At 39.7% G+C, this 21,489-nt stretch overlaps 1 protein-coding gene across 1 annotated transcript; it reads left to right on the forward strand.

Annotated features, from left to right (window-relative positions):
- Positions 1 to 3,828: 3,828 nt before the first annotated feature.
- LOC125699266 (galanin receptor type 1-like) lies at positions 3,829 to 19,801 on the forward strand. Its single transcript, XM_048958643.1, has 3 exons — positions 3,829 to 4,568; positions 6,155 to 6,220; positions 18,738 to 19,801. Exons 1-3 carry the CDS (start codon positions 3,861 to 3,863, stop codon positions 19,053 to 19,055), a joined length of 1,092 nt encoding a protein of 363 aa, XP_048814600.1. The 5' UTR covers positions 3,829 to 3,860; the 3' UTR covers positions 19,056 to 19,801.
- Positions 19,802 to 21,489: the final 1,688 nt, after the last annotated feature.

Below are 21,489 nucleotides of genomic sequence, written 5' to 3' on the forward strand. Positions count from 1 at the left end.
GACTTCTGCTCCGTATGAGGCTTGAGTGGCCTCCTTTCACTCAAAAATTAAGACCATTAGAGAGCTAATGCAGAGGTATCAAAAAGCTGAGCACAATTATGAAGCCAGTAAGAGTGATTTGCAACATGGCATTCAGCATAATTAGGAGCTGAAGCACCCATTAGCAATCAGAAAATGGACAAATTGGTTTGTACCTATGTAGGCTAAAAATGTTACCATTTCAATATTACCATCTAATGTTTTGTTTTTTGACTCCTACCCTCATTCCCAGTGCTGACTTCTCCCTCTGTTCTCCTAACTGTGGGAGTGCTAATTTGTTAAAAGAGCTCCAGTGTTGTCATACTTCTACAAGACCTCTAATACCTCTTTAGTGAGTGATTCTTCATGTGAAGCCAATGCTCTCATTTAGCCTGAAATCAACTCATGTGAAGGTAACTGTATCTGGAATCCATTTCAGTCTTGATCTAGGCGACATCTGTCAAATCTTTTAAAGAACAGCAGAATTTGTAGAGCTATTTCACATTGCTTGGTTCACACTGATTTTATGGTTTCTGTATTTGAAATAGAAGTGCTTAGGATTTTACAATATCAGACAGCACATGAATGGTGCTAGCAAGTCAGACATTACATCTTTCCTTGTTATTTGTGCTCTAGCACTTAGAGTTTCTTGATTTCTTCCATTTAGCTGGACTAATAGATACGGCTTATGTGTTAGCAGGGTTAGCTCCCTACCACAGCATTTGGGCTGCGAATTCTCATGGATGGGGAAAATCACACAGTCAAAACCAGACCACTTGAAGTAGTTTAGAAATAGCAGGAAGAGCAAATCAGAAGCCTTTGCCTTTTTTGGAACTTTTAAATGTCACAGTAACCACAGTTTCAGGATAAGTTTTTGAAAAATGTGTAAATAACAAATGGAAATTATTTCCTTTCAAGTAAGACCAGCCAGGAATACTCCCTCAGCAGCCACGCTCCACCTGAAATCAAACTTGCAGTATATCAGATCACCACTGAAAACAAGCTGAGCTTTTCCACCTGATTTGCATAGCAGGTCAATAATGCTTTCCACCCAGAATGTTCACACTCCTTTTCACTTCCTTCCCCAGTCAAATCTCTCACTGAATTCTACAAATGCTAGAGCAGCATAGAGTGGGGCTTTTTTGTGTTCTCGTTACTTTCTTTTTTTAAATTATCTGAATTGTATTCCAAAGAGGGATAGAAAAGCCAGGAACACCCATTTTGCAAGGTGTAGCAATGGGGCAGATTGGTACAACAAGAAAAGTACAACAACAAACATGCAATGACAGAAGGACCAGCACAACAGAAAAGTACTGTAAAGGAAGAAGATGACTCACCCATATCAGAAGATTCCAGGTTCACAGGAGGAAGCTTCACCAAGGAAAGATCTGCAAGAAGAGATCCTTCCCCAGTGGCAGTCAGCCATTAAGTGAGGTCTAAGAGAGGTGCAGCCAGGCTCCATCCCTTCCTGTCACACAGCTGAATTGCCTTCACCTGTGCTCCCAGGGCTGACCGGGTCCTTTCCCCAGGTGCTCCATCAGTGGTTCAGGCCGTGACTCAACAGTTCCCATACATAAGCATTTTGGAGGTTTTTGAAAAATTCTGCATTTAAATCTGACAAACTCTAAAATCCCTTCCTCCTTGTTAGCAGAATTGTGCTTTCTTGTTCCTATCTTCTGAGTAGTGCATTGTGCAAGCTTTTAGATCTGTAAGCTGTGTTTGTTCTGCAGGTTATGTGCAAATTCCTCCACCTATTGTCTCAACCCCCTTGTAGGAGAAATTCCTTGTGTTATACTTGCTTATTATTCTGCTTAAATCCTATATAAGAAAAAAAAAAAAAAAAAAAAAAAGCATGCATTTACTCTTATTGCTGTGGGTTCTTCTTAAATAATAGTTTCTGGCACGACTGCACTAAACAAACAAAATCAGCAGATAAAGTTAGCTACTGAACGACCGGACGGAGAGAATGTTGGAAAGGGAGGAAGAGCACAGAGTAGCACAGGAGTGACTTGCGAGCAGTGAAGGAGGTGAAATGCCAGTAGATGGCACTCAAATCATCGGCATAACGCTGGGCTTGGGGGTCCCTGAAACCTGTACGTTGAAGCAGTTGTTTGCGAGCTGAGAGCACAGATCCTAGCAGCTAAACAGATTTGTGAAACTGCAATATTTAACAGTGTCTGAGTTGCTATGCCTCAGCAAGCAGAGCTGCTGGAGTGCAGAAGACCCAGAGAGGTGCAGATGGAAACCACAACTGGTTGCGGAGAGAGGACGTTGTCTGGAGGCGGCTGATTCAGCCATAGTGATCCACTCACTGGCATGCAGCAAAGGTAGATACATCTTCCATTGCAATTCAAACATCTCTCACTGTCTGCTTCCCATCTCACCCTAGAGCCAGCCTCAAAACCGTGGGTGCATGCGGGTGTGGGAGGAATACAGAGCCTGGCTTTGCAACAGGTTTTAAACAAGACTATGCGAGCAGGCTAAATAAGGCAACGCTACCTCTTCTCTCAACAAGAGACAAGTCACAGTAGCTCTCAGTTTCTGCAATTTGTTTCAAAAAATAGGGGACTCCCTCCGCCCTCATCTCCTTATGAAGAAGAGCTAGAGAGGTTCCACTTTGATCTACTCCCTAAACTTGGAACCACTGAAAACAGAAATGTGTATGCTTCTATGCAAGGGGCTACAGTGCAAGCATAAATCACTGTGCAAGTACTGCTAATATTTGCCTGAACTTTGTTCCCTCCTTCCTGCCTGTAGGGTTCACAGAATATCTTCAGAAATAAAAGGAAACAGACTATCAAAAATGAGTTGCTTAGTGCCTCTTAGAATATGCATACTTTTTGTATATGCAAGTATCAAAAACATAGAAACTAAGCCATTAATCCTTAATGAAACACCTTTCAAAAAAAATCCATCTCTTCACTAGCAGTGAATATTATAGCTGCTCACAGCTACTGAGACTGAACCTTTCTTTCTCCAGAGCAAATACTCTTGGTACTGTTGGGCTGAGCGCAGATGAATCTACAAGAATCACGAATATTGAGGCACTAAGTGATTTGGAAAGAACCAAAAAGATGCAGGAGCAAGATGCTGAATCTAAGGCTTCTCCAGGTTTTTATGCTGACAACACCACAATCCAGATTGCTTCATGCTCTAACATGTGCACATTAAAAACTGAAACAAATAACAAACACTATTTTGTTGATTAAAAAAAAAATATATATAGCTTTTTTTTCTTTTCATGTAGACAGTTCCAATGCTGCTACTTACAGTACTGCAAACAGAATCATTTAGCATCTGCTGCTCCATCTATCCCTTTGGATAGAAACTTGTTTTTGCTTTTTTTCCCCTCACGTCTAATATCATATGAAGACTGAGCTGATAAAGATTAATCTCTGAAAGGCTCAGGTCTTGCACAGCACTTTTTTTGCTACCACAGCTCCAAGCAGAGCTGGAAAGCAGGTACGACAGACGCAGCCCCAGGGAGTGGTGTGGGAGGGAAGCTGAATAGGAGGAGCGTGAGGAACCCAGGCTGCCACTGCTTTACCATTGCTTCATCCTCAGCCCTCCTGGCACAGACTTATCCTCTGTCACAAGATCTCCTCCATCAGCAGCTACCAAACCTCTTAGATGAGACCAGTTCCTCAGAACCCTTTGTCTGACTTCCTGGAAGATACAGTATCTGGAAGAATCATCTGAAGAAAATTGCTTCCTAAAGCAAAGGCACAGGGCATTGGAAAACTCAAGCATTCAGCCTCTGGCCGCCATTAACAAACACAGATCTTCCCCACAGCAGTCAGGGCTGCAGCAACTGCTCCCTGGTCTGCAAGCAGCCTAGATCCATGGAGGAGGAGGAAGACAACTTTATGCTTTTCTTTGGGGCCAACACCAGCAAGTGCAGCCTTGAGACTAACCAAACAGGAGCCACACCATGCTGGTCAGGGCCAGCCAAGGGAGGTCCTGAGGTGGTGATCGTACCGGTGCTTTTTGGTTTGATTTTTCTCCTGGGAATGGTGGGGAACACACTGGTGTTTGTTGTTTTGGGTCGTCTCCGGCCTGGGAGACGCCCATCACGCAGTGCCACCAACATCTTCATCCTGAACTTGAGCATTGCAGACTTCTCCTTTTTACTCTTCTGTGTCCCCTTCCAGGCCACTATCTACTCCCTGCCAGAATGGATCTTTGGTGCTTTCTTTTGCAAGTGGGTTCACTACTTGGCCATGGCAACAATGCTGGTCAGCATCTTTACTCTGGTGGCCATGTCTGTGGACAGATACATTGCTGTGGTTCACGCCAAGCGTTCGTCCAGCATCCGCAGCAAGCGCAATGCTGCCCTCGGCGTGGGTGTCATCTGGTTGCTGTCTCTACTCATTGCCATCCCTGTGGCCCAGCACCAGGCCCTTATGAGCGGTCATCAACAAGCACCCAACAGCTCCTTCTGCTGGGAGAATTGGGCAGAGGGCTCAACAGCCAAACAGACGTACAAGGTTATGATCCTGCTAGTGGGATACCTCCTGCCTCTGGTGCTCATCACCTGCTGCTACGCCAAGGTGGGTAAGAGGGATGAGAGTAACATTCGAAAAGAGGAAAGGATCATTTCCAGCCTTTTGCTGGCTTGGATTCACACATGCAAACTACTCAGCCAACAAATCAAATAGATCCAATTTAATTGTACTCCTTGCTAGGATAGGATGCTTCTCTGGTGTTGGGAGGATACGAGGGGTGTTGTAGAATAGAATGAAATCACCAGCTCACAAAGAGGACTGAAAAACATTTCTGTTCAGGTACAAAGCGAGGAACTGCTACAAGTTCACTCTCAGCTGACACCCAAATTTGTTAAAAACTTTTGCTGTTTTTTGCAGTTTTTAGTTTGTCCTCTCTTAATAAAAATCGATTACTCCTAGGAAGAAAAGAAAATTATAGAGGAAGCAACCATGCAGAAAGTTACAGAAAAAGTGTCAGAGAAAATCATTTCTGCCGTTTCTTTATTGTACTGAACACGAAGTCCTGACTTTGTGTCTTGCAAAGACTTGAAAAAATATTTTAGGATTCAAGTCTTATTCAGCAAGGCATCTCTTTCTTACTTCTTGTAGATTGTTACTGATTTTTTATCTCCCCTGATTGATCTTTAGAATGTCTGAGACAGATGGTAAACCTATGAGTTGTGCTAGACTTCCAGAATAATTTTTCTGTGACTTTTTAATTAATCTCTTATTGTGCAGCAGCTTGTGACTGCCAGGAAGTGGACTTCCTTATCTCTAGTCAGTTGCAGGTCAGCTCTCCTGAAAAAAAAAAAGTCTTGGAATTTTAGTACATGTCTGTTTAATCAAAAGTTACGATACTTTCAATGCTACTTTATTTTAATATCATCAGTGCCATGAAAAAGGGAAGGCTCTTAGATTTAAGCTATCTGCCTCTCAGGCCCTGCCTGTCACAACAAGAAAAAGCCACTAGTTTATATATTCTGTCACCGTACTCCAGCTGTTTTTTTCCCCTCACTGCCCTTGGTGAGCAGAGCAGCAAATGAAAAGTAAGGTGCGTTTGACAGAGGCTTTATTTTGTCCATTAACTGCTTTAGAAAATTCAATCTTTTACCTCCAAAAGCTGAAGTATAAATGCTGTCAGGTCACAGTTGTGCTATAACCAGGGGCATAAAGATTGATTTAAATGTCATTAACTGAGATTTTCCTGACAGTGTTCTAACATTTCTTATGACCCTCTCCAAAAGAGGAACCCACGCAACTGCTCCATTTGTCAGTGTTGCACTCAGGAGTGCCAAGGCAGTCATACAGTGCTGGCAGCCAGGTCTCTGCCTTTATATGTAAACAGCCTAGAGAGTAAATGTAGATGATTTAAGTACAGTCTAAAATTTCAAATCCACGTCAAGATTCCTGTCAATTTCAGCACACAGCCAGTTGAGCTCTTACATAAAGCTACATCTTCTGAAAGCTTTCACCTTCAAGAAACAAGCTTTGAGAAGAAAATTGGAGAGTGCTTAAAATTAAAAGTCAGAAAGCATCACATTCAACTTTGAAGTTACTCTAGAGCAATTCTTTTAACTTTTAGTGCTTGTGTATGAAGTTCAAATACTAATATAATTCAATTTGCTGTTCAATTTATTGTTCCTTCTTTCAAGGTTTTGTATCATCTTCACACAAAAGTAAAGAATATTTCTAAGAAGTCAGAAAGATCAAAGAAGAAGGTAAATATCTTTGATTTAATTTGCACACTAATGTAATTGACATGTCATGTTTTTTAAACAACTAGTATCCTTTTCAAGTTCCATTCAGTTACAAATGTCATCCATGTCTTTCAGCTGAAGTTCAGATTCATGTTGTCAGTTATTGTATCTTTATAGACAGCACAAAATGAGGCCATTATCGAATTGCTCTATTGATCTCCACATACATGCCTGCTTGACTGTCTTTTGATTTTTTGTGCTATAACAGAAGTCCTACAAATACAGTATTTTTACACTGACAGCAGAAAGATACTCATATATAAGAAGATCTAGGTATTAGAGTACACTTCAGTAAGTTAAAAGGAAAGGACCCTGAAAATGAAGTACCTCAGTTTTGCAGCTGTTTGCATTGCAATTCTTTAATGTTTGCAACTATTATTTGGTGGATTTAGACCTCGGTTGGCACTTTGATCCCTTTGTGAGGCAAACATCAGGGTTATTTCATTCAAGCTGTATGAAATACGCAGATTTGCAAGAATTTACCAAGGAAACTACTAAAGATGGAATTTTCTCACTAAGGATCTTTGAGTGGATAAGCCATAATTAATAACAGTGTTCAGATAACAGAACTCACCAACAGGAGTGATGAAACATGAGATTTACAGGACATGAAAAGGAAAAACTCTATTTCACTCAGAAATGTTAAAATCATTGTGTGTGCAGTGATAAGAAAAACTGTAGGTAATCTGCCTGGTTAAAGACAAGTTGTAGGGAGGCATTATCACTAGGTGCTGGTAGGACAATCAGGTCACAGTTTCTGCCTGCACCACAGCAACCATACAACCCAAATGATCAGTGAGCATGCCACCAACTAGATGTGACACTCAGAGGAGATGACTGGGAAATGCTTTGATTTGCCAGCCCAGCAGCTACCATGACAAAAGGCAGTGAAGATCTGTTGATGAATTTATTTCAGAAATAGAAATGAAGTGATAAAAAATGCAGTTCTTTTGCATAGAATAACTTCATGACTTCACAAGTTTACCCAGTTGCTTTAGGTGTAAAAAATCTCGAACAAATCCCTAAACAATTTGTATGGTTTAGATTTCACTCCTGTTCCTTCCTTGCCTGTGTATTTATGTCCCAATACAAGCTTATTTCATATATTTGAAAAGAATGCTACCAACAGTCAAAGATTACTAGCGTCATCTTCCTGCAGTGCACTGAAGTTACAAAATATTTTTTCTTAAATGCCACTCATGTCTTCAAATGCATCGTTCTGCACTGTTTCCACATTTGACCTGTAGCATTAAATGGAAAACAGTTCCACAATTTCTCCAACTGTTTGTTTCCTGATTACACAACTGAGAGGACTAATCTTAAAATATACCTTCGACTGCCTTCTCAAACGTGTCAATGATAGAGCGCTTTCTCTCTCTCCTGTTAAGTACTTCCCTAGTCATAGCTCTGAAATGCCTAGAAGCTATTGTTAATTCTGGCACTTAGACCTAGTTAAACTGTTGATCCAAAGATTAAAAAAATAAAATAAAATCAGACATCACACCACACACATGCAAACTATCTTCCAAAATTTGTCTCCTTACAGCATTTTCTGCTGAGAAATCTCCTTTTCATCTAGCTTTTTTTTGCAGACCGAACAGCATCTTTGGCATCCCTAATGCAACTACTTTTTGTTCTAACTACTTCTCTTAGAACTTTATAAGGCATCCTTCTTGCACAGTGTGCAGACTAACTCTGTTCCCATGTGTGCTTTCAGGGTATCCTTGAAACACACTGAATGTCAATCATTTAAAGCAGATCTTCCTAAGAACACTTCACATTAGAGCCTAATAGGAAATTCATATGTACATGTCAGTTCTGTTAAATTAGCTTCTTTCATATGTATCTAATTGGTCCATTAAGGACAAGCAGCTGCACTTGGTTTTAATTCAAAAACTTCATCAGAGATTAAATGAGCATCTTTTGCTTATTTTACTCAGAATTTTGACAAGTGAATCTTGCTCCACATTTGGAAAGTTAATTTAGCCTATACAAAACATCTAGCTTTATGAAATACGCGTGTAATTTCAGTGGAAAGACCCTTGCCACCTTGGATCCATCAAAACCAAGTGTAACATAAAAGCAAGATCTTACAACATGAGGTGATAAAATTACTTGGTTCTTATCTGCTGTTTTAGCATGCATTTGATCACGCTGACAGAAAAAAATCAGATACTGATATTAAAAAAAAGAATTCAGTTTGGATCTATGGCCAGTCTTACTTCATTCCTACAAATTGAAGAAAACAGGCAATTGAGCTGATATCCTCCTCCCACCTCTAAGAGAAGGGTTTTAGTGTATGGCCTGTCTGTGTTGCTTTTGTTTTTAACAGATGAGCAGTGAATTTTGTAAACAGCTATTCATACATATTTCATTACCTTCATCTACGCTGTTTATGCAAGCAAAGGTCTCAAAAAAAAAAAAAAAAAAAAAAAAAAAAATCAAATTGCAGACATAGAACCTTGTTGAACAAGAGTTTCTAGTGAAATGTTGTCTGCATTACCACTACAAGCAAATTGTTCTGCCATGAGCTCCCATGGGTTTGCTATTCAGAACCCCAGAAACTTTCTTTGCACTATATGGGCTCCTGAAGATAGAGTAAGTTCAAATAAAACATAGTTTAGAAATAAACTGCATGCCATAGAGTTCAGGGAAGGGACTTCTCATGGACAGCACTGCAGAGGCTAGCTGAAAACACACTGTTATTATAGTACCATAGGATCCTCTCAAAACAAACAAAAAGCCTTATGATTGGGTAAGATTTTTTGTTTTTAAACAGCTTGTTTCAGGATCTAAAGCATTTGATAACCTCATTGGAGTTTTACTATTCTTGTTCTATCCAACTCCAAATAATAACATAGCATTGGTAATATACAGAAAAGGCCTCATCCTAATTTAGACAATTTAAGCCACTGAATAGAGAAACTGATGAATGCAGTAGGGAAGCATTATAGGGACAAATCAAATTTAAGCCACTTGAATGGTTAGAAAGGAAGCATATTTGATCTGCCATAGGTACATCCTCTGAATCTCAAATCAACGTGTGAAAGATAAGGCCAGTATTTACAGAACATGTGAGAGAGATTGCTAGATGCAAATCTAGGGAAATTTCTAAAACCATAGTGATCACATGGCCAAGTGAACAATTCCAGTGTTGTAGTCGTATATTCCTGACTTTCTTAGTTGCAGAGCTGCAACAAAGAAGGCAACATAAAACTGTATTTAATTCCATCTGAGCACATGGACTATAGTATACAATCCAGATAATTGGTACTGTACATCAACCTCATCCTTTAAAGATCATACTGTAACTTCAATTAAAAAAACAACTAACAACTGAACAACTTAATGAAATATACTACAAATTTTTTATTCTAAGAAGCCATTTCCTTGTGTCTTCCATCAACTTCTTCTGCAGTTTAGATGCACAGCATGATTTCCTGTGCCCACCCCTGCAGCAGTGCTCTCAGCCTTTCACTGAGATCTACGTAGAGTGTGCTACCAACACACCCAGCAGAAAAGCACCAGCTGCCTAGAGACAGAGCAGAGCTGCACAGGCAGGCATTCATGCATACTGTCAGACAGTTGAGTAAAAGAACAAAACTCAGTTAAAAAGACTGGTTTTTAGCTACCTGCCCAGGTAAAAGCAGCTCTGACATATACATCTGAAATAGGACAGCATTGCCATTTAATTTCTCATCAAGGGATCCTTGTCAAAAAGTTCCTTTGGAAACTAGCTTATGAAGCCTCTTCTCTAAATGCCAAGCTTCATTTCAGCAGTACCATATCTCCCAGATAAAATCACTACAAGACATAGCTGGAGTTCCAGCAGGTTTCATTCTGTATCCCACATTCAAAGCCATTTTTCTTTCTCTCCAGTTATTTCCTATCTTTCTACCATTGTCCCATTTGCCACAGTATTGTACTAAAAGTTTACATTATTTAAGGATATGTGGGAGCTAGAAGGACAGAAAGGAAGGCCCTGTTTTCTAAGGCCAACATACTAGTGGGAAATGTTTAGATACATGACTTTTAAAATTACAGCAAGTTTGGCTTGAGTGAGCTCAGTTTATGAATGACTAAGAGAGCTCAGACAGTCTGCCCACCCTTCCTACCCTCATGCCAATACTCAGCATTCAAAAAATTGCTGAAAATAAAAAGTTTGCCTTTAGTAGAATCCAAGGATGATATAAAATGCTCCAGGTACATCTGTCACAAAGGAATTAAAAACATTTGTGCTTGGGTTGCAATTGTAAGCTCTTAGTTACAATGTGCTAATTGTTCAAACTACTACAGTTGGTTTTTTTTCAATTTATGCACATTTGAAGCTGTAAGAATTTCAAATGCTCAAAGGTTGATGCATTCTGAATTCATACATCATTATCAAGAGACTGACCTTTAATTCATATTCCATCCTCGCACATTTTTTTTATGTAGGCTTATCAGCTACATGTCAATGTTGGACCAGCTCAATTTGATGTGCTTTTCCATTTATATGTAACGTTTGTACAGATCAGGGGATAAATCCAGTAATTTCTGCTAGTTGGTGCTGAAATTCTGCATACTGAACTAAGCCAGACTGTGCATGCAAAAAATGCATGAATGCCACCTTCCATATTTAATTTCTTGCTAGCTGAACATACTCACCAACCTTACAGCTGAGATAGTGAGATGCTACAGGCTTCCCCTTTGCAGTTTTGGATAATCATTTACTGAGGCAGACCAGCAGGACTATGCGCTAAGAAATCCTGTGCACTTCTCAATCACAAAATGTATTTCAGATCTGCTATTTGTTGTGTATTATGCATAGTAAAACTACAATTTATCTCCAAAGAAAGTTAACAACTCCCCACTTAACAGTGCTGAAGAAGTGTTTCCTAATAGCCCAGCTCTAGGAACTCTGAACATATATTTGCAGTAAATCAGATATTTTAATAATGGAAATGAATGCAAAGCAAGATTTATTCTGATCATGAACTGGCCCTGTGGTGCCTTACTGGCCTCTGAAGCACACCAGGGTTCCTAAATGTTTACTTGGTTTTGTCCTGTACATCTTTAAAGAACAAACAAGTTGCAAACTGAACAACCTGAATTTTTTTTCAGGTTTAAAAAGGGTATTAGGGTTATGAATTTCACAGCTATTTTCAAAGCACCCTTATAACGAAGGAAGAGTTGTGGAATTTTTAGAGGTAACAGTGGTCAAAGGCTCCAATTAACAGATCAGTTGAAACATCTGGATCCAAAAAATAAGTACAGTTCTTCCCTCTAATTTTAGCTACAATAAGGTGAAAAGATGGGAAAACATATCCTTGTTTGTTCCATATTCTTTTCCTAGTAATTCCTAACATTTCCCCCCTAACGTTTTCTTCTTACCACTGTTTGAGAACAAGGCTAATGTGTTTACAAAGCACACAAACCAAAGATCATGCTCCAAAATTACACTAGTCAATTTAAAGCACAACATCCTTTATGAAGTTAAGATTGTTTTCTTTCTCAACTTGTATACTCATAATCCTACATTTACCTACATATAAAGTTCACCCCTCCCAGAGCTACGTGAGCACAGATACACAGAGTTGATTTGGGATGCTCCTTGGAGCAGCTCTTTTTGAAAGTCAAATCACAGTTTGAGGTAAAACATTCATAAATTCTTCAAGGTATTCTGGTCAAAAGCATTTTGGTCAAAAACTGCTTTCTTGTACGCTGAATCCTTTATTTGACTACTGTTCACACAGCCAGAGGGTTTTCGTATAGTCTTAATGATTATGACGTTTGAGGTTTAAGCACAACCGACTCTAAGTACATCAAAGTAGCATGGAAGATCTTGGGATCATTTCAATAGCAGCAAAAAAATACTAATCAGAAGTAAAATCCTACAAGTTTTCTTGCTAATAAGAACCTGGAGTAGCAGAAATAGAGAGCTTCATTGCCAATTAGTAGATAATGGAATATCATAATGCTCATAAGCATTTATGAATACAAAGTGAGCCAGTATTAAGAGCATCAGAGGGGATTAGTAGCAAAATCACAGAATCAGAGATGTGCAGGGGAGCAGTCAGACCAGAGTGATCAAGCTTCTAGGGGAAATGAAGAGTTCACCTCTCAGCTTGCTGTGCAAACAGCCAAGATGGACGGATTCGATGAATCAGAGTTCATTTCAATCCTTCCTCTTCTTGGTAGCTAACTGCCATTTCTGATTGCAAGAAACAAAGAACAGAATAATGGAGAAAAAAAAAAACAAGAGCATTTTCAGTGCAGTTTTAGACCAATTTAGATCAGTTACACCAGAGAGTAATAAAAGACCAGAGGGCAGTGAGAAGCGCTTCATAATCAAGTAACAGATGAGTTTTCTCTGAAGCAGAATCTTCTACCCAACATTTAAGCTGGTTGAAAACAGATACAGACTTTTTTGAAACATCTGTTTTGAAACATTATGTGCTTATCACTGAGCCATAGTGATTTCTGTAGTTCAAGTCGTGCTTTGGGACCTTCCTGGTGTTTGAACTTCACGGAAAGTCAGGCTTACAAATGCATCAGTGGGATTCAGATTTGCAAACACAGAAGAAAAGAACTTGACATGAGGAAAAGAGAAAACTTGACGGTTTTCACTTCTGCACATTGGCTTAAAGAGGGACTGGATTCTGAGCAAAGAAATGTCTGAATCATTTCTGTCTTCAGAAAACAGAGCATGCTGGAATTGAGGGCGAAGTTGGTATGTACATCCAGCAATACAGTAATAGATGTACTGAGCAACATATCCTTTCTGGGCACTGACGCAGTGCACTATCTAAAAGCAGAAGCTTAGAGCACTGTGGATCACTACATTTTTTGCAGAACACCCACCATAGGAGATTTACAACATATAGCCAAAGCTGGCACTTGGTAGCTTACCCAAATCCAACATGAGGTGATCAAAACTTGTACAAACTGTCTCTAAAACATTAGGGAAAAGGAGATGTACATTAGAGACAGCAGAACAGGAGAAAAGAATTTATCAGAGAAAACACATTAACTTTGTATTAGAAGACAAGAGAAAAGTACTGGCCTCCATACAGAGGCTGAGGAAGTACGGCATGGTGTGAAGAATCAGCCCTAGCTATAAAGGCTATGAAGCTGCCTTTGGACTCACAGCAGTACATCATTAATTGAAACTAGTTTTGGTGAGTGAGGGGAAAGAAGACCCCAAGCATGGAACAAGTTCATTATATACACTGTCCTCCCACACAGCAGTTAAAAAAAAAAGGATGAGTCAGTTGTAGTTAATGAGAAAGTGCAGAAGAACAGGCATAGGTTTCTTTGTGCTTCATCCTTCGTAACCATGGAATGGGGAGAAAAAAAACTCCATCCTATTCTGGAAACAGCAGTTTCCCTGCAAGCAAGAATATGTTGTTCAATGAAAGCCTCATTGAATGTTCTTTCCCATTTCTGTGTGGCTGAGGTACCTCATACAGATGGATAGTCTGATCAGCTAAAAATCTGGCTAAACTAGATCAGGAACGTGACAGACCTTCTCTCCAAAGTCTCTGCTTTTAGACTGCTCAACCCAGTGCATATTTTAATCTCAATACGGTTTGTTAATCTAATGCATCAGGTAGTTACACAAAATATAGATAAGCCCATGGAATACTTGAAGGATTTCATTCATTACAGTGCAATCCTAATTTTGCCCTTGACAAGTTGAAGCATTTTCATTATGATTTCATGAAGAATAACAGCTTCAAAGCCAAAGTAAAATGCTAAAGACTTCATCACCCTGCAGAATGAGCCATCTCCCTCAAAAATAGGTCTTTAAACATGTTTCCTATTGCTTTTTGAAGGGCAGAGGACAACCAAAAGCAAGACATAGCTTGTTCAGGGCTAAGGAAAATAAAAAAAATCAAAGGGAAAGAAAAGAAAAGCAGGAAAGCTATAAATAAGGTTCAAATCATAAGTCGCTTGGGTTGGAAGGGACCTTAGAGATCAGCTATAAAAATAGCAGAATAAGGGGAGATGGAGCACCCAAGGAAAAAATTTGTTTATTTAACAAACATATTTATGATTTCTCCTGGTCTCTACTTCCCAGCCTGCCATCGATCCTCTGTGTAGCTTAGTACACTTCCTTTGTACTTTAGCTCCAAATGAACTGCAAGGTTGTTTTGTGAAGCTTGAAAGTGAGTGTGAGATATTACTAAGCAACAGTTAAATAATCCAATATTGGCCACTGTACATGCCTAACATGGACCAATGAGGCTTCAGAAATGAATCATAGGGTTAACATGGGCACAGCTAGACCAGCATTAACAGTTCAGAATTATCTGAACTCACTGAACAAACTCAAACAGTACAGAAGTTATTTGGATCAGTCTTCTGCAGCTGTTTACAGTCTGTATTAACACTATTTTTGGTTAATGTCATGTTAAAAGTAAAACAACGCATTGTTTTAGTTCCCCCTCTTAACCATATACCCCATAGTTCAAAAAAGAAAAAAAAAAAAGATGAAAATTCAATTTCCAAAACATGTTCCTTGAGTTATGAATTATGTATATAATTGCTCTGCTATTGTCTATATTTACATCTGCAAAATCCCAAAAAGTTGGATCTCAGAAACAGCTTTGTGCTGATACACAGCAACTGCAGCTTCGTTTTTAATAACTAACCCTATGCTGAATGCATGGTTTGTCATTTCCCAGTAAGAAGAAAAGATAATCTAGATTGATAGCCCCTATTAAAAAGAATTTTTCAGTGCTTGTAGCCTCCTAATTCAAGCACAGGGATGCTATCAAAGATAGTCTTGGTAACAAGCCTAAGCTACTTATCATTGATACAGGGCAAAAAAAAGCAGCACCATTATTGCTGGTGAGAGTTAAGAGAGCTACAAGTCATTAATAATTTCATTAGCACCTATCATACCACAGTAGGCAAGCTAGACCCAACAAGACTGCTTCTTCTGTGTCTTTCAGTTCCATCAACTCCCTGTCATATCAGTACCTTATTAAGGACAGCTTCTGGTTCCCCATGTGGTCATTTCCAAGAGTTTGCAAGCAGAGGTCATTTATTCACATAGGAATATGCTTTGTCACCATATATGTCAGATAGCATTCTGGTGTGTGAAATAAGGAAGCACCTGAGATATGCTAGAGGTAAGATGAATCTAAAGGCCTTTCAAAATGAACACAAACCTACTTGATGCATTTATTTCAGTTAAATCTCTCTCCTCCCTGTATTTTTTAAATTTATTTTCTCTAATCTGCACAAAAATCTTGATCTGATGAAATAAGATCTTCCTAGACTTGAACAGATTTGATTGACTTGCAAATGCAATTAAGAACAAGTGAAGATAGCACTGTTGTCTCTCGTCCAAACACATTTTTCTGTTTCAATGATCATCTGCTTTTATTGCAGGAGATCATTGCTGCAGGCCCTATGTAAACACAACAAAGATATTGCCTGTCCAATACAGAGAACATCCCCACATCTCATCATGCAGTTGACTTTTCTGTAGGGTTAAACAAACAGGAGAAAAAAACAGTTCCCAAGAAACCACCTTTAGGCTTCACCCACGTTACTACTGTTAGCGTAAACAGAATTTACTTAAAACATATTAGCATGATTCATTCACATATAAAGCCAGAATAAATATATGTTATAAGCAGTAATTAAGTTGTAGCACACCCACATGTTCTTCAGATTTTAATGCAGGTTTTAGAAAGGTCAGCACAACATGAAAGTCCTGAACTAACTTCATTTGACTAGATAAATAAGTTCCAGCAATAGATTTAATGAAGAAATGAACCTGAACACATGAGCATAGCAGTTTCTGAGAAATGCATGGTTGTTTTTTGTTTGTTTGTGTTTTAAAAATGAAGTCAACCCCGAAGGATTTTGAAACTTCAAGAGCATCATAGGGCTGTTACTAAAGTGAAACAGAAGAATCTGAAAGACAAGTGGATTTCCTGAAATTTTGCCCCATATCTTTGACCTCTTGCAAAAAGATAGTTTATAAACATTTAACACTTGTTTATAAATATTTCTGCAGTGGCTCCCATAAGTTCTTATGCATGGGACTGCGGTCACTTTTTAGGACCACTGACTTTACACAATACCTAAGCATCTTACTTACTTTCTTCTTGAAAAGAAACGCCATCCTACTCTTCCCTGGAGCATGCTGTCATGTTTCCTCCATTGCTGTCATCACCTCCAGAACATGGTCTTCATAGTTGGTCTGCAATACAAAAGCCCCCTGTCAGCCTATATACATTCATCTACATTATAACCTCCTTTACTGATACAGGAAGAAAGAAAAAGCCCTCAATGAAGTAAACTCCAGATGAGTGAAGTTTATTGCATTTTTATTGAAGCACCACTGACAAGGGAAATACTGCAAATGCTCTGAGAATCAAATAGTATTTTAAGACACCAGAGAAATCATCAAAGACGTGATCCCTTTGGAAATCCAGCTTCAGTTTTGTTGCTCATTCAATTCCCGTTTTCCTCATATTATCTCCTTTATACAGCACTAAGCATGAAGACTTAGGAAAACAAGCTGCAGTTTCTATCTCACCAGAAACACAAAGAGTATCAAGGGAGGAGTAAATGACTCTTGAAACATTTTCCCATTCTACTGGGAATCCAAAAATCTTCCTGCTCAGCTCAACTCTACTCAACCTCTTTAGCCACCAGTGAAATACTGCCAAGGTGATCTGCTTATTTTGGCAAGTCATACCAACTGTGGAGTGCTGATGAAAAGTTGGAGCACGTACAGAGGATTTTCAGCAGCTTTTTCACTTGACATATTGCAAGTCAGGGATAGATTCGCTTTCTCCTAGAAAAGCTTAGGCGCTCTGTTGTTGGATAAACATAACTCTGACTCTTTATAACCTCTGTTTATACATTCTAGCATAACAGGTAAGGTAACAGAGTGCTACAGTAATTTTAAATGACATTTGAAAACCTGCAGGTGTTTCTCCAGCAAACAACTGCTAGATGCAGTCTCTATAACCAGTGATTAAATGAGTTTTTTGTTCACTAGGAAATTATCTCTGTTCTAGCAAAGTAATTGCTTGCTGTTTGCTTGAAATTATGGCAGAGGTAGTGACTGAAGCACTGACCTAGACTACCAAGACTGTAATCCTTAAGCTGAAATGAAGCCCATGTTCTCATTTTTATTTTTCTTTTTTTCCTGCTACTTATACAACAACTCATTTTCCTTAGGAGAAAGATAAGGCCTGCATATTCACTAATTGTTACATTTATCCAAGCGACAAAATAGAAGTGATAACCTCTGAAGCACACATTTTGCTGAGAATCAGTAAGGAGGAGAAAAAAGTTACCTGATAAACTTCTATTACAATGTTTCAAGGACGGATTGAATAGGTTACAGAAAAACAAAATCAAACAAAAAAACCCTCACCTTCTGGTACCTTTAGTATTTCTGAAAAGAGATGGAAACAGCCCTGCAAAAACAGTAGGAAGGACTCTCTGGGGCCCAAGTCAGTAACATCTGAGCTTTGCTCATGTATCCCCTGCCTGCACTACATGTAGAAAGTGAGATAAAAGCAACACTCCGAGGCTGCTTAAACTTGAGAAGAGGGATTGTGACCACATAGAATCCCACTGCAGAAAGGAAGCTACGGCCAGTTATAACTTGCTTCTACTAGTAACTTAGTCAATGAAAGAAATCATCTTCAACAACTTCTTTCTGTACTTTTTTTTTTTTTTTTTTTTTTTTTTTTTTTTTTTTCCTCAGAAGTAATTTTTAATGTCAGACAGACTCTAAACTATACTGGGCCAAGCAGTTTTTGTTCTAGAAAGGAAAAAAAAGCTTTTCAATAAATTCTGAGTTATTTCTTGTTGTGCATCCTGCAGGTGCTCTCAAAGTAAGTTTCACAGCAACATTCAGAGGGCAAGGGATTTTACCTACATTGATGGGGATCTCTTTTCTGTGGTTAGCAGACTGATTTAGCTCCCAGCCCCAAAACACTGACACCCTGGTCTTTGCATCCAACCCCCTCTCCATCTGGGTTCCCTACAGCCAAAGATTCAATCCCCAAATTACCATTTCCTCTCAATAGGTGGAATGAAACCCTAAGAAACAACCTGTTAAGTATCACACAAAAATAACTCCAGCAGCTCACACCACCTTCCTTTTCTCTAGGCTGCCTCTCATCACACCCTTCCCACTCCGGCAGCCAAGCCCATCAGATTACTTCACCACCTTGCTCAGCCCTCCTGAGGCACAGACCTCCTTCTTCTTCCCCAGCCACAGCTATTAGAGGCCATCACAGCTGTGGCCAACGTCTTAAGCTATTACATAAGCTAAAACCAGGAAATTCTGTTTTTGCAGGGAAGAAGGTTGGTTTTCAGCATTCTTACAGTCATAGTTTGCTCACCTAGCAGAAGTGTTGCCTGTATCATGTGGCCTTGGCTGTGGAGCTCAAACTCATATCACAGACTTATTGGAGCACTGTAACCATTTAATACCTCATCTCATCTTTTTCAGACAGCACAGACAGTGCTTCTTGTGGTTGCTGTGTTCCTGCTCTCCTGGCTGCCTCACCACATCATCACAATGTGGGCAGAGTTTGGGCACTTTCCCCTCAACAACATCTCCTTCACCTTCCGCATCATCTCCCATTGCTTGGCCTATGGGAACTCCTGCATCAACCCCATTATTTACGCTTTCCTCTCAGAGAACTTCCGCAAGGCCTGTCAGCAGGCCTTCAACTGCAAGTGCTTCCTGCAGCCAGTGCCCACTGAGAAGCTGGTCAGAATACGCATGGAGAACTTCTCTACCACACACTCAACCACTAATGTGTAAGTGGGGCTCAGAAATACCTTTCAGGAGAAGAGAGAAGGGCGGTGTCTGACAGAACAGCTATACAGGGGCATTTTAGGTACCTTGCTGCTAGGCACCATCAGAAGTGTCTGAATGCCCTTGTGGTTTCCCTAAGAGGAAACAGCTGTAGTTATGTCCATAAAGGATAAGATGTGTTTAAACAGAAGGTGTAATTATGGACAGACATGAAATGAGCAAGTTAACAATTCTGCGTGTGGGCTGTTATTAGGATGTGAGCAATGAGTGACGTGACATTTACCAAGGGCGCTGAGAAGCAGTTTGGTAATCTAGCTAACATATCAACGAATGTGTCCATTTCTTAAGCAGTCATTTTACCGTATGTGAGCTGTGTATGTTTTTAGCTGTGATGGAATCTCTAAATCTCCTGCAAGTCTTTGCCATAGTATTTACTTACTGTGTAGTATAACATGAGGTCTCACTGATGCTCATGTCTGCGTTTGATGGCTCTGTAGAGGCTTGCATTCCCCAGGGTCTCAATGTCTGCATACTCCTGGATGTAATTATGGCTGTTAATGACCGGCTGTAATAACTGCCTAACTAATAATTATGTGAGATTTCTCAAAATATGCCTAAAAGAACTGTTTTTGTCTGAAAGTGATATTTACACAAGGCTTTATTGGTGCATGTGCTGTTCTCTGGGCATATCTACCCAAAGCTTTTATTGGACGTGTTCTTATACAAATGTTAAAATACCTTCTTTTGATTAAATGTTTAAGTTTAAAGTTATGATTCGTGAATATATAAAGCACGTGTTACTTCAGATTTAAGAAGCATATGGCCAGAAGGCTGTTATAGTGTCACCATATGGCCTGATGTCACCACTGTGTGCTTCAGTCCTGACTGATCCAGCGTTATTCTGGATTCACAGACTGCTAAGGAGCTTTTGAAAGTGCATTATAGAAGTTTAACTTGAAGTTTAACTAAGAACCATAACCACAATACCCAAATATGGTCTCAATCGTCTTCAGTATCTTTTACGACTGCCTTCAAAACGTATATGCCAATTTCTGTGAGATGTACTCCATGCACCAAACATTCATATTTTTTATTAACGTGTGCGTTATACACCCCAGCCTCAAGCCCACTGCTGTGCTCAACTGACCAGCAGTCAGCCCAACTGACCAGCAGTCGCCCCTGCACCGCCATGACCGCCCCCTCAGCCGGCGCGGCGCGAGGCGGCCCCTTCCCGCCACAGCCCCTCAGCGCCGGCGGGAGCCCGCGCCCCTCGTGAGGGGACACGCCGCCCCGCCGCCTCAGGAAAAAAGAACGGCTCTGTTATCACCGGTGCCGCTTAGTTGCTGATAGAAACCAAGCCGATGCATTATGATCGTTGCCGGGTTGTTTTGGCTGCGGATCTCCAGTCAGAAGCTGATGTTTATGTGACATCATTTAACTTCTTTAGGGCTATTTTCTCCCCGGAATCAAACGTTACCTGAGAGGAGGCAGTGTAGTAGAAATCAGTCACATTATTTAGCTGGGAATTGTAGGTGGCAGAGCAAAATACTACAGCGCGTACCTGCAACAGCAGTTGGGATCCCAAGCGAAGAAAGAAGAAAAAAAAATTCATCTAAAAGGGCAAATATACATGAAACTGGGAAAGCCATTATCACCAGCTCACTCAGGAGGGAGAACATTAAAAGACAGTAACTCCACATTCATGTAACATGGGAAAGCACTTGGAAACTGCCTCCTTAGATCAGATTGAAGCTATGTGACACCTGAGATGGTCAGCCTGAAAGCAGGCAAGAAAATATTAGCTTTTTTTTTTTTTCCTTGGAGTTTAATAAAACTAATTCATCTAAGATAATCAGTGTATTCATGTTAAAGCCACTTGCAGGACCTGATACAACACAAGATGTGGTTCAACAAAGAGGGTTTTCTGTAAATTGTAATCCTACAGATTGCCCCCAAATTTCTTTTAAGTATTTACTCTCCAGGAAAGCACGCATCTGCCTGCAGACACATGAATTGCATGATTTGCCACGGAATGAACTTTGGAGTGGTCTACACAACTAACGTACGTGTCACTTCATTCACAAAGTTGAAAGCCTTCTATTGAAGAAAATAACTTTACCCTAAGAATCCTGTAACTGCAACTGAACAGAATACACAGCTTCAGTATCCAGCAAAAGGTTATAGCCTTATGCTGAAGTGGCTGTTCAAGTTTTCTGTTTCTTCAGCTTTCACTCATACTAAGCTCCAGAACCTTATTTGGTTGGAAACCAGATACAGAGACACTGCCATGTTCTTTTCAGTTAACAGATTTCGACATACTGAATTTTAGCAAAGGCAAAGAGATGGATAGTACAGAAGAAAGAGCCACTAAAAGGAAGAGCTGCAATAAGTCCCCCCAGTATAAATCATAGTTAAATTACTTTTTTTTTTTTAAGTGATT

The sequence above is a fragment of the Lagopus muta genome, chromosome 12 (genome assembly GCF_023343835.1).
Source record: "Lagopus muta isolate bLagMut1 chromosome 12, bLagMut1 primary, whole genome shotgun sequence".
Taxonomy (NCBI): domain Eukaryota; kingdom Metazoa; phylum Chordata; class Aves; order Galliformes; family Phasianidae; genus Lagopus; species Lagopus muta.